Genomic DNA, 13,391 nt, shown 5'->3' with positions numbered 1-13,391 from the left:
GCCTTGCAGGTTACAGCATTACATATCTTTTCCCAAAAGTAGGGGAGTCTAAAACTAGAGGGCATAGGTTTAAGGTGAGAGGGGAGAGATACAAAAGTATCCAGACGGGCAATGTTTTCATACAGAGGGTGGTAAGTGTCTGGAACAAGCTGCCAGTGGGAGTAGTAGAGGTGGATACACTTTTGTCTTTTAAAAAGCATTTAGACAGTTACATGGGTAAGATGGGTATAGAGGGATATGGGCCAAATGCGGGCAATTGAGACTAGCTTAGGGGTTTAAAAAAAAGGGCGGCATGAACAAGTTGGGCCGAAGGGCCTGTTTCCATGCTGTAAACCTCTATGACTCTATCCAGGTACCTTTTAAAATGTTGAGCATTTCAACCTCAACCACCAACTTAGGCAGTGAATTCCAGATGCTCACCACGCTCTGGGTGAGAATGTTTTTCCTCATATCCCCTCTAATCCTTCTATCAATCATCTTAAATCTATGCCCCTGGTAATTGCCACCTCAGCTAGGGGAAACATGACTTTCCTGTCTACCCTGTCAAGGCCCATCATAAGATAAAGAAAGTTTAGATTTTCAGTATAGGGTTGTGTGATCAGGGGCTGCATTTCTGAGACAGGGTGAGCTCAGAGAGCGCATGAGGGAAGGAAGGGGTGAAACTAAAGAATGATGTAAGTTCTGGGCAAAGGGGAACCTTAAGGTGAAGATTGGCCCAATGGGCTAGGAAGTGACAGAAGCTGCTGATTGGACAATCTCACTCTTAATTAGAAAGAAGGCTGAAACATCCTTGCACTTGTTGGCAGAGGTGAGGGTGGAGGAGACAGGGAAGAAGAGTTTCCGAAGATGGTTTACAGTGTTAAAAGAAGTTTTTCCATCTGGAATGATCCTGTAATATTGAGCTTTTTGATAGATGATAATTCTTTATGTCGTTCAGTCAGAAACAGCATCGAATACTAAATCCATTGTCCATCATATCCAATAAGTATATGCTTCCTGGACTTAAGAAGGTGAAAATGAAGGAGGAATGATCAACATCAGGGACTAGACCATTGAAGGTGAAGGAGAGGCTGTGGTTGAGCAGATCGGTAATTGCAGAAATATTTTGGTATAAAGAGGGCCAAAGGTGATGGTGAGTGAGAATATAAGAGATGGGTGTAGGAATAGGCACATTTGGGCCTTCAGGCCTGGTTTGCCCTTCAATAAGATGATGACCAAAAAGTTACACTCCTCTGGTCAGCTTTTAGATAGGGGAAGCATGAGATTTCAAACAAAGAACAAAGAAAATTACAGCACAGGAACAGGCCCTTTGGCCCTCCAAGCCTGCACTGACCATGCTGCCTGACTTAACTAAAACCCCCTACCCTTCCAGGGACCATATCCCTCCATTCCCATCCTATTCATGTATTTGTCCAGACGCCCTTAAAAGTCACCATCGTATCTACTTTCACTACCTCCCCCGGCAGCAAGTTCCAGGCACCCACTACTCTCTGTGTAAAAAATCTGCCTCGTACATCTCCTTTAAACCTTGCCCCTCCCACCTTAAACCTGTGCCCCCTAGTAATTGACTCTTCCACCCTGGGAAAAAGCTTCTGACTATCCACTCTGTCCATGCCTCTCATAATCTTGTAGACTTCTATCAGGTCACCCCTCAACCTCCATCGTTCCAGTGAGAACAAATCAAGTTTCTCCAACCTCTCCTCATAGCTAATGCCCTCCATACCAGGCAACATCCTGGTAAATCTTTTCTGTACCCTCTCTAAAGCCTCACATCCTTTTGGTAGTGTGGTGACCAGAATTGAACACCATATTCCAAATGCGGCCTAACTAAGGTTCTATAAAGCTGCAACGTGACTTGCCAATTTTTAAACTCAATGTCCCGGCCGTTGAAGGCAAGCATGTCGCATGCCTTCTTGACCACCTTCTCCACCTGCATTGCCACTTTCAGTGACCTGTGTACCTGTACATCCAGATCCCTTTGCCTATCAATACTCTTAAGGGTTCTGCCATTTACTGTATATTTCCTATCTGTATTAGACTTTCCAAAATGCATTACCTCACATTTGTCTGGATTAAACTCGATCTGCCATCTCTCCGCCCAAGTCTCCAACTGATCTATATTCTGCTGTATCCTCTGATGGTCCTCATCACTATCCGCAAATCCACCAACCTTTGCGTCGTCTGCAAACTTACTAATCAAACCAGTGACATTTTCCTCCAAATCATTTATATATATTACAAACAGCAAAGGTCCCAGCACTGATCCCCGAGGAACGCCACTTGTCGCAGCCCTCCATTCAGAAACGCACCCTTCCACTGCTACCCTCGGTCTTCTTTGACCAAGCCAGTTTTGTATCCACCTTGCCAGCTCACCTCTGATCCCATGCGACTTCACCTTCTGCACCAGTCTGCCATGAGAACTTTGTCAAAGGCCAGCACGGGATTCTCTCTGGGCTCCTCCCCACCTGACCTTGCAGCGATTTTATGCTGGAGCAATCAAAGCCAATTATTTGGGTCTGTGGTTCTCAGAAATTAATCTTAGTGCTGCAGGGACTGGAGAGCTGCCTGCCAATCAGGGCGGCATGGTAGCACAGTGGTTAGCACTGCTGCTTCACAGCTCCAGGGACCTGGGTTCGATTCCCGGCTTGGGTCACTGTCTGTGTGGAGTTTGCACATTCTCCTCGTGTCTGCGTGGGTTTCCTCCGGGTGCTCCGGTTTCCTCCCACAGTCCAAAGATGTGCGGGTTAGGTTGATTGGCCATGCTAAAATTGCCCCTTAGTGTCTTGAGATGGGTAGGTTAGAGGGATTAGCGGGTAAATATGTAGGGATATGGGGGTAGGGCCTGGGTGGGATTGTGGTCGGTGTAGACTCGATGGGCTGAATGGCCTCCTTCTACATTGTAGGGTTTCTATGAATCAGATTGGCTGGCAGATCTCTAAGGCAGGACTTACCCCCGAATGAGGGGCGGAAATCTCGCATACTACCAATCTTCGCTGATTGAAGTGTAAATTTGCCACATCTTCGTGTTTTAAAAGAAAATGTCTTATCTGTAGGGATCTAAAAAGTCAGTATTTGGAAGGCCAAATTCCCCTCTGATCTGCTCAAATGATTTTAGAGTGGTGGTGAAGGAAAGTCAGACTATATTCAGACCATTTCTTAAAGCCCTTCTCATGCATGGAGGATATGAAATTTTTTATAGACCCAATAGTTGTCAGAGGCAAGATTGAGCTGGGTAAATCAAATGATTTCTGAATGTCTTTCCAAATATTGATAGTCAATCTCGTCCATTCACTCATTCTGTAGTACCTGATGCTATTACCCATGAATGGCAATGCTGTTAATAGAAGTTGATATGCAAGTTCCTCCAGGTTCAGCCACTGCATCTACACTCTGTCTGTCAACCAAGCTTTCATAGATTTTTGTTGAGCCACCCAAAAATACAACTTAAAATTGGCGAGTGCTAAATCTCCCTCTGACTTAGTAAACTGTATGTCAGAATTCTCCAGCTGTTCGCCACCCTGCCAGTGAGAATGGTGAATGTGGCGCTCAGCCATATCTCCGTTCACTGCAGCGGGACTGGAGAATCCCAACTGCAGGCATGGTTGGAGAATTTCAGCCCGTGATGTTTTAAATCGCACTCTGGGTCATTTCCCTTGCCATATAAAACAGGAGATCGGATAATGGGAATATTGTTCATTTGAATGTCCTTTCTTTTCTTTATCTCTTACTATGTTTGCTTGCCCTTATTTATTGTTAACTCTCATTTGTATTTATTTACTCAACATCAATTTTTTTACTGTGCTTTCCCATGTATTTTCCATAGTCATTTTTCACTGGGACCCTATGATGGAAGCAACTTTTATACAGACCAGTTACCATTATCAAATTCCTGTTTATCTACCATATCAATATTGGACTGATATGTAACTTGATTCTGTAAACTAAAAGTGCCTTTGTAATATTGTTTCTTTTATATTTCTGTCAACGGCACTGATGATTAATGTGATGTACAATTCTAACTTTTATCGTTTTAATCTTTTGTATCTGTATGCTATGAGAAAAGAGAAATAAAAAAATATTTTTCTTAATGACCACTTTAGTTTGCCAATGTAAATATTCATTTTTATTTAATCTTGATTTTTTTGCAGCAAGGAAAAGAGACATCGTCTTCCTAATCGATAGTTCCCCTGGAATAGGAAGATCATTTCTTCAGGTCCGTAATTTTCTTCATAAAGTAATCCAGGAGCTCGATATTGGACCCGATAAAGATCAAGTTGCAGTGGTACAATACAGTTCACACCCTTGGCTTGCATTTGGCCTCAACAGTCATTCAACAAAAAATGGGGTTTTGAATGCACTGAGACAGCTGCGATTGAAAACAGGAAGACCCCTCAACACTGGTGCTGCACTGGATTATGTCACAAGGAATGTCTTCACTCCATCTGCAGGGAGCAGGAGTGATGCTGGAGCTTCACAAATCCTGATACTTTTCACTGCTGGGAAATCCAGAGATGATGTTAGACAGGCAGCAGATGCAGTGAAACAGGCTGGTATAGTGCTCATTGCTATCGGAGCCAAGAATGCAGACACATCAGAGCTACAACAGATAGTGTCAAATCCTGATTCTGTTCTGAAACTGGAAGACTTCCAACAATTGCTGAAGATTCAACAAGTGTTACTATCGAAAGTTAGAGCAGTGTCTATGATTGAAGAACTAATTCCTCTGACTGAAGGTAAAATAATTTGACAAATGTACTTGCACAATGAGCACAAAACCATTAGACACAGATTTGAAATGCAATTACAGTTTAGAAAATGCTTTGAGGCTGACTTATTTCACTACTTCAAATCAAACATGATAAATATCTCTTTGAAAACAGGACAGATTATAAAGAAATCAATATCTGTCTCATTGAAAGCCTTGCATATCAGAATGGATGTTGGAAAATCAGACATGCGCTTTGTTTTACAGTTGTTAACTTTAGTAGCTGCACAATCATGCACACTCACCAAGATGGTGCGCTTTCCCATTAGAAACACAAAGTCAGATCAATGGCCTGACATTTTCAGGGGAAGAGTTTCTAATGCGAATCTAGCTTTTGCTGCATGCTGTGGAATTTTAAGTCCAGTGTGCATGCTTTGTCATTAACAGGTTCCCCATCTGGAAATCAGCCAGATTAACCAGTCTGCAGTTAGGTGGGGAACATTCTGGAATATTCTGGAGTAGGCCACAGGAGCAGCGAGGTCTGATTTCTGACCTGTGGCTGGTCTGGCCTCTGACTTGGGGGTGGCTTTTTCTCTGACCCTGGGATGGTTTGATCTCTGACCCGGGCTGGTCTGATCTCTGACCCGGGCTGGTCTGATCTCTGACCCGGGCTGGTCTGATCTCTGACCCGGGCTGGTCTGATCTCTGACCCGGGCTGGTCTGATCTCTGACCCGGGCTGGTCTGATCTCTGACCCGGGCTGGTCTGATCTCTGACCTGGAATGGTTTGATCTCTGAGACTGCACATGAGCAGTGGGAGAGAACAAATCTGGAGTGAGACACAGCCAGAGTGAGTGTGGGTATCCAAAATTTGGAGCACAGTGGAAATTCGGTGCAGAGGGGAAAGAGGTGTTCTTTGCATTTTTTCTCTGCTTTCGAACTTTTTAAATCTTCAGAGAGTCATCTTGCCCTGCTGCAGCAGTGGAGGATACAAGGGGGAGAGCTGATTGCTAAGTAGTGGGTAAGGTTGGGTATGTATTTACTACTTTTATCGCTTATAGTTTGTAAGGTCTTTTTGTGGTTTATCATTTGTATATTCTGTATTAAAGAATCAGGAAAGAAGGCTCCTAGAGTAATTGATATAAAAGGTTTAATTTAAATGGGTATGTCATGGCAGGAGAGCTCAAATCGTGGTGTGCTCTTTGTGCTCCCTTGTGGGAAGCTGGGAACATTTCCAGTACCCGCAGCAGTTTGTATGCGGGAAATGTCTCCAGCTGCAGCTCCTGGAAGCCTGGATTTCAGAGCTGGAACAGTAACTGGGAACACTGTGGAGCATCTATGAAGCTGAGAGTATCATGGATAGCACATTTAGAGATAATAACACTACAGATTAAGACTCCCCAGGTAGGAAGGAATGGATGACAACTAGGCAGGGTAAGGGGACTAGACAGACAGTGCAGGAACCCCCTGTGGCCATTACTTTGCAGAAAAGATATACCACTTTGAGTACTGTTGGGGAGAATGGCTTCTCAGAGGAAAGCAGTAACAGCCCAATTTGTTGCACCACAGTTGGCTCTGCTGCACAGAAGAGGGGGAGAACATGTGGGAATGCAAGAGTTATAGGGGATTCAATTGTAAGGGGATTAGACAGGCGTTTCTGTGGCTGCAAATGAGACTCCAGGATAGTATGTTGCATCCCTTCTGCTAGAGTCAAGGATGTCTCAGAGCAGCTACAGGACGTTGAAGGGGGAGGGTCAACAGCCAGTGGTCATGGTATACGTCAGCACCAATGACATAGGCTGAAAAAAGGGATGAGGTCCTGAAAGCAGAAGTTAGGAAGCATGTTGAAAAGTAGGACCTCAAAGGTAGTAATTTCAGGATTACTACCAGTGGCATGTGCTAGTCAGAGTAGAAATATCAGATCATAGAACTATAGAATCATAGAATCCGACAGTGCTGAAAGAGGCTATTTGGCCATCAAGTCTATCCCTATTTCCCCGTGCATTTACCCTAGCTATATCAGATGAATACGTGGCTGGAAAGATGGTGTAAGAGGGAGGGTATCAGATTCCTGGGATTTTCCTGGGAGGGTATTAGATTCCTGGGAAAGAGAAACAAGCTCAGTGATAAAAGTAATAACAGTAAAATGCAGAAATTATAGGGTAATCAAGGATGAGAGGCAAATAGGGCCACAGTACAAAGGTTACCAGGAAAGTGGATGAAGGGAAGGCGGTGGATGTTGTCTACCTGGATTTCAGCAAGGCCTTTGACAAGGTCCCTCATGGGAGGTTAGTTAGGAAGGTTCAGTCGCTGGGTATATATGGGGAGGTAGTAAATTGGATTAGACACTGGCTCAATGGAAGGAGCCAGAGAGTGGTTGTGGAGGATTGCTTCTCTGAGTGGAGGCCTGTGACTAGTGGTGTGCCGCAGGGATCAGTGTTGGGTCCATTGTTGTTTGTCATCTATATCAATGATCTGGATGATAATGTGGTAAATTGGGTCAGCAAGTTTGCTGATGATACAAAGATTGGAGGTGTAGTGGACAGTGAGGAAGGTTTTCAAAGCTTGCAGAGGGATTTGGACCAACTAGAAAAATGGGCTGAAAAATGGCAAATGGGGTTTAACGCAGACAAGTGTGAGATTTTGCACTTTGGAAGGACAAACCAAAGTAGAACGTACAGGGTAAATGGTAGGACTCTGAAGAGTGCAGTTGAACAGAGGGATCTGGGAATACAAGTACAGAATTCCCTAAAAGTGGCATCACAGGTGGATAGGGTCGTAAAGAATGCCTTTGGTACACTGGCCTTTATAAATCGGTGTATCGAGTATAAAAGTTGGAGTGTTATGGTAAGGTTATATAAGGCATTGGTGAGGCTGAATTTAGAGTATTGTGTACAGTTTTGGTCACCTAGTTACAGGAAGGATGTAAATAAGGTTGAAAGAGTGCAGAGAAGGTTCACAAGGATGTTGCTGGGACTTGAGAAGCTGAGTTACAGAAAGAGATTGAATAGGTTGGGACTTTATTCCCTGGAGCATAGAAGAATGAGGGGAGATTTGATAGAGGTGTATAAGATTTTGATGGGTATAGATAGAGTGAATGCAAGCAGGCTTTTTCCACTGAGGCTCGGGGAGAAAAAAACCAGAAGGCATGGGTTAAGGGTGAAAGGAGAAAAGTTTAAAGGGAATATTAGGGGGGGCTTCTTCACGCAGAGAGTGGTGGGAGTGTGGAATGAGCTGCCAGATAAAGTGGTAAATGTGGGGTCACTTTTAACATTTAAGAAAAACTTGGACGGGTTCATGGATCTGGGTGATCAGACAAAGCTCGGCACAACATCGTGGGCCGAAGGGCCTGTTCAGTGCTGTACTGTTCTATGGATGAGAGGGGTGTGGAGGGATATGGTCCAAGTGCAGGTCAGTGGGACTAGGCAAAAAATGGTTCGGCACAGACAAGAAGGGCCTAAAGGCCTGTTTCTGAGCTGTAATTTTCTATGGTTCTAAAAGTTAGGAAGATTAAAAATGGCAAAAGGGCAAGCCTAAAGGCTTTGTATCTTAGTGCAAACAGCATTCGGAATAAGGTAGCATAAAGAGTGAGACATATCATGCTTTATGTACCGGCTCAGGAAGAACAGGATGATGGTGCAGTGAGGAGACTTTTGTACTGAACTGTACCAGAAAATAATGAATCATGTAACATGTACTCTTATCACTGAAATAGGCCATTTGGTGAAAGTAGCATTTTTTCTGATTGAATACAATTCCTATGAGTTTTATATAACCTTGTGTGTATTTGAATGTGTTTTTTTTTCTAGTTACATCTGAAGCCCAGAATAAGAGAGACATTGTATTTCTGATTGATGAATCAGATTATATTGGAAATTCAAATCTACCACCAGTTCGTGACTTTATCATGAGAATAATTGAGAACCTCAATGTTGGAAGTGACAGAGTGCGAGTTGGGTTGGTACTGTACAGTAATACTGCAGAAACAGAGTTTTACCTAAACACCTACTCGAGAAAGGATGAACTTCTATCTCTCCTGAGACCACTCAGATTTAAAGGTGGCATGACACTTAATACTGGCAAAGCGCTGGACTTTGTCCGCAGATACCACTTCACCAGGTCTGCCGGCAGCAGAGCAGAGGAAGGTGTTCCCCAGTTTTTAGTGCTCATCACTGGTGGGAGGTCTGGAGATGATATCAAAGCATCTGCAGATGCACTGAAGCGAGCTGCTATAATAACCTTTACTGTTGGAGCCAGGAATGCAGACTCAGCACAATTAAAGGAGATGGCATTTGAACCCAGTTTGGCCTTCAATGTAAGGGACTTCTATTCTCTGTCAAACCTACAGGAACAGGTTGTGACATCATTACTAAGGCTACGTGTTCAGTCGGAAACTATTGAAGAGGCAATAATCCCTATTGAAGGATCACTGGTTATCAATGCCAAAGGTATTTGAATTGTGGCTAATTTGATTCTTATTATTCATGGTATATATATAATTGATGTGGAGATGCCGGCGTTGGACTGGGGTGAACACAGTAAGAAGTCTCACAACACCAGGTTAAAGTCTTTAACCTGGTGTTGTGAGACTTCTTACTGTATATATAATTGTACAGATACTTATATATTTCTTTGCCTGATATTTTGTTATCCACCAAAATGACTTTTGATCATCACTAATACATCTCCATGGCTTTGCTCATAATCCAAGATTGAGACTGAGATTGGAAGGACTATCAGGTTAACCATCAAGATAGCTAGTTCTGTCAGAGAGTAGGAAACTCAAGATTGAATGATAGGGAAGAATGAGACTGATGGCAGTGAGTCCACAAAACAACAGGTAAGGGATGTGTCAAAAGATGTAATTTAGCTGATTTAAGGTGTTTCAGAGCAGAAGAGGGGGTGGATGATGCAGAAGTTGTAGTTAAACTGGAGCAGTGTGAAATCTTGGGTGGGATTTACTTGGTGAGAGAGGAAATATTAAGGCATTTTGCACCTTTGAGAGTAAATATATCACCAGGTTTCCTGCGTTGTTGAAAAGAACAAGGAAGGAAATAATGAAAGCTCTGACCAGCATTTTCCAATTTTCTCTGGCTACTGGTGTAGTGCCGGTAATTGATAATATATGATGTGGGGATTAATTTAAACAGCCCTCATTTATTTTCTTGTTACCAATCCATGAACGGAAAGGATTTTTTATTCTGATTTTCCCCATTATAAGTAATTTGTTTATTAATTAAAGGAATTCAGACAGCTCAAGTCTTGGTCATGTGACAGTATGGTTTTGGGTTGGCTAATGGGGCCCATGGTTGAAATACATTGTGATTTGGAGCAGGTAACAGTCAGGCCATTAACACCACATTGGATATTAGGAGTCACAAACAGCTGCCTTAGTTCTTGGAATGTTCCGAAACGCTTCACAGACACTGAAATACTTTGAAATGCTATAATGTGGAGAAACACAGCAGCCAATTTTCACACTTACAGTAAGGTCTCACAAACAGGAGTCAGCAGTCGTGGATGGCATGGTGGCACAGTGGTTAGCGCTGCTGCCTCACAGCATCAGGGACTGGGTTCGATTTGGTTGGATGACTGTGTGGAGTCTGCACGTTCTCCCTGTGTCTGCGTGGGTTTCCTCCAGGTGCACTGGTTTAGAACATAGAACATAGAACAGTACAGCACAGAACAGGCCCTTCGGCCCACGATGTTGTGCCGAGCTTTATCTGAAACCAAGATCAAGCTATCCCACTCCCTATCATCCTGGTGTGCTCCATGTGCCTATCCAATAACCGCTTAAATGTTCCCAAAGTGTCTGACTCCACTATCACTGCAGGCAGCCCATTCCACACCCCAACCACTCTCTGCGTAAAGAACCTACCTCTGATATCCTTCCTATATCTCCCAACATGAACCCTATAGTTATGCCCCCTTGTAATCATAGAATCATAGAATCCCTACAGTGCAGAAGGAGGCCATTCGGCCCATCGAGTCTGCACCGACCACAATCCCACCCAGGCCCTACTCCCACATATTTTACCCGCTAATCCCTCTAACCTACGCATCTCAAGACTCTAGGGGGCAATTTTAAACCTGGCCAATCAACCTAACCCGCACATCTTTGGACTGTGGGAGGAAACCGGAGCACCCGGAGGAAACCCACGCAGACACGAGGAGAATGTGCAAACTCCACACAGACAGTGACCCGAGCCGGGAATCGAACCCGGGACCCTGGAGCTGTGAAGCAGCAGTGCTAACCACTGTGCTACCGTGCCGCTCCATCCACCCAAGGAAATAGTCTTTGAACGTTCACTCTATCTATCTCCTTCATCATTTTATAAACCGCTATTAAGTCTCCCCTCAGCCTCCTCCGCTCCAGAGAGAACAGCCCTAGCTCCCTCAACCTTTCCTCATAAGACCTACCCTCCAAACCAGACAGCATCCTGGTAAATCTCCTCTGCACTCTTTCCAGCGCTTCCACATCCTTCTTATAGTGAGGTGACCAGAACTGCACACAATATTCCAAATGTGGTCTCACCAAGGTCCTGTACAGTTGCAGCATAACCCCATGGCTCTTAAACTCCAACCCCCTGTTAATAAAAGCTAACACACTATAGGCCTTCTTCACAGCTCTATCCACTTGAGTGGCAACCTTTAGAGATCTGTGGATATGGACCCCAAGATCTCTCTGTTCCTCCACAGTCTTCAGAACCCTACCTTTGACCCTGTAATCCACATTTAAATTAGTCCTACCAAAATGAATCACCTCACATTTATCAGGGTTAAACTCCATTTGCCATTTTTCAGCCCAGCTTTTGCATCCTATCTATGTCTCTTTGCAGCCTACAACAGCCCTCCACCTCATCCACTACTCCACCAATCTTGGTGTCATCAGCAAATTTACTGATCCACCCTTCAGCCCCCTCCTCTAAGTCATTAATAAAAATCACAAAGAGCAAAGGACCAAGCACTGATCCCTGTGGCACTCCGCTAGCAACCTGCCTCCAATCCGAAAATTTTCCATCCACCACCACCCTCTGTCTTCGATCAGAGAGCCAGTTACCTATCCAATCGGCCAACTTTCCCTCTATTCCACACCTCCTCACTTTCATCATAAGCCGACCATGGGGGACCTTATCAAACGCCTTACTAAAATCCATGTATATGACATCAACTGCCCGACCTTCATCAACACACTTAGTTACATAGAAACATAGAAACCCTACAGTGCAGAAGGAGGCCATTCGGCCCATCGAGTCTGCACCGACCACAATCCCACCCAGGCCCTCCCCCCACATATTTTACCCGCTAATCCCTCTAACCTACGCATCCCAGAACTCTAAGGGACAATTTTTAACCTGGCCAATCAACCTAACCCGCACATCTTTGGACTGTGGGAGGAAACCGGAGCACCCGGAGGAAACCCACGCCTCCTCAAAAAATGGTTTCCTCCCAAAGTCCAAAGATGTGCAGGTTAGGTGGGTTGGCCATGGTAAATTGCTCCTTAGGACCCCAAGATGTACAGGTTAGATCGATTAGCCATAGTAAATACATGAGTTTGTGGGCATAGGGCGGAAGATCTTTGAGAGTGGGTGCAGACTCAATGGGCTGAATGGCCTCCCTCTGTACTGCAGAGATTCTTTGGTTCTATTCTATGGAACAATTGTCAAGATGATCTGTTTTTCCCAGTGTTAGCTGAGGGATAAATGCTGGCTAGAATGGAAAGATCCTCTGCTGTTTTTCAAGCAGTAACATGGGGTCTTTTACATCCACCTGAGAGGACAGATGGGACTCATTTATCATCTCAAATGAAAGATTGCATACTCAAGTTTTAGAGTGGGCCTTGAACTCCTAGTCAACTGACTTCGAGACAAGAGTGTGACTATTGCATCAAATTCACATTTAAGGGATAATTATCTAATGGACATTGATGAAGAGGCCAGCAAACATTAGGGAAAGTGGTGGTTAGTATGAGCAGCCCAGAGCACAAAGAAAATGAAATTTACCATCAAATATCAGCCTGTTTCTTAGCAATACTAGCATTACGTATGATGATTCTGGTTTTCCTGTTCTTTGTCCCTCTTTCTCTCTCATTTGACCTTGCTATCACTCGGCTTAGTCATCTCATTTCTCCCGCATAATTTCTCTGCCTTGATGACATTTCTTCCTACTCTGTATCGTTGAGAGTGACGTCTGTCTCATATTTGCTCCCATGCGTTCCTCTTCCTCTGCGTGTCACTCTCAAGTCTCTTTCCAAACCATCTCCCCTCATTTCTCTATTTCCTCACTCGAATTTGATGCCGTCTTCCAGTTCGAGACATTTGCCTTATTTTTGTTCTGATGCCTTTCCCTATATCTCTATTTCACCCCCAACATTGCTCATCTTACTGCATTCCCACAACATTTGCATCCACATTCTTGATCTCTTTGTTTGTGTGAACCAGGTTTCTCTACCGCAGCTGGCAGAAGGAGTCGCAGTGGAGAAACAGATTTTTTCGTTGGTTGGAGGGAAATGGGCGAACAACGAAATAGAAAGAGGACAGCACAGGAATGGTCACATACAGCGGCAGGGTAAATAGTGGTGATAGGAAGAGGAGTGGCATGGCTATGACAGGCTGTGGAAACCAGCAAAGTAGTCGGGCCAGCAGGGGAGGGGCGGCAGGGATTGCTGTGGGGAACTACTGAGACAA

At 44.2% G+C, this 13,391-nt stretch overlaps 1 protein-coding gene across 1 annotated transcript in view; it reads left to right on the top strand.

Moving 5' to 3' along the window:
* The window catches only part of LOC144503790 (collagen alpha-3(VI) chain-like), a 253,899-nt gene that overhangs the window by 53,877 nt on the left and 186,631 nt on the right, over window positions 1-13,391 (top strand). Inside the window, exons 3-4 of the mRNA XM_078228676.1 lie at window positions 4,149-4,733; window positions 8,514-9,152. Coding sequence (XP_078084802.1) covers window positions 4,149-4,733; window positions 8,514-9,152 — 1,224 coding nt within the window. The remainder of the gene's footprint in view (window positions 1-4,148; window positions 4,734-8,513; window positions 9,153-13,391) is intronic.

The sequence above is a fragment of the Mustelus asterias genome, chromosome 14 (assembly GCF_964213995.1).
Source record: "Mustelus asterias chromosome 14, sMusAst1.hap1.1, whole genome shotgun sequence".
Taxonomy (NCBI): domain Eukaryota; kingdom Metazoa; phylum Chordata; class Chondrichthyes; order Carcharhiniformes; family Triakidae; genus Mustelus; species Mustelus asterias.
This window is presented reverse-complemented; position numbering and strand designations above follow the sequence as displayed.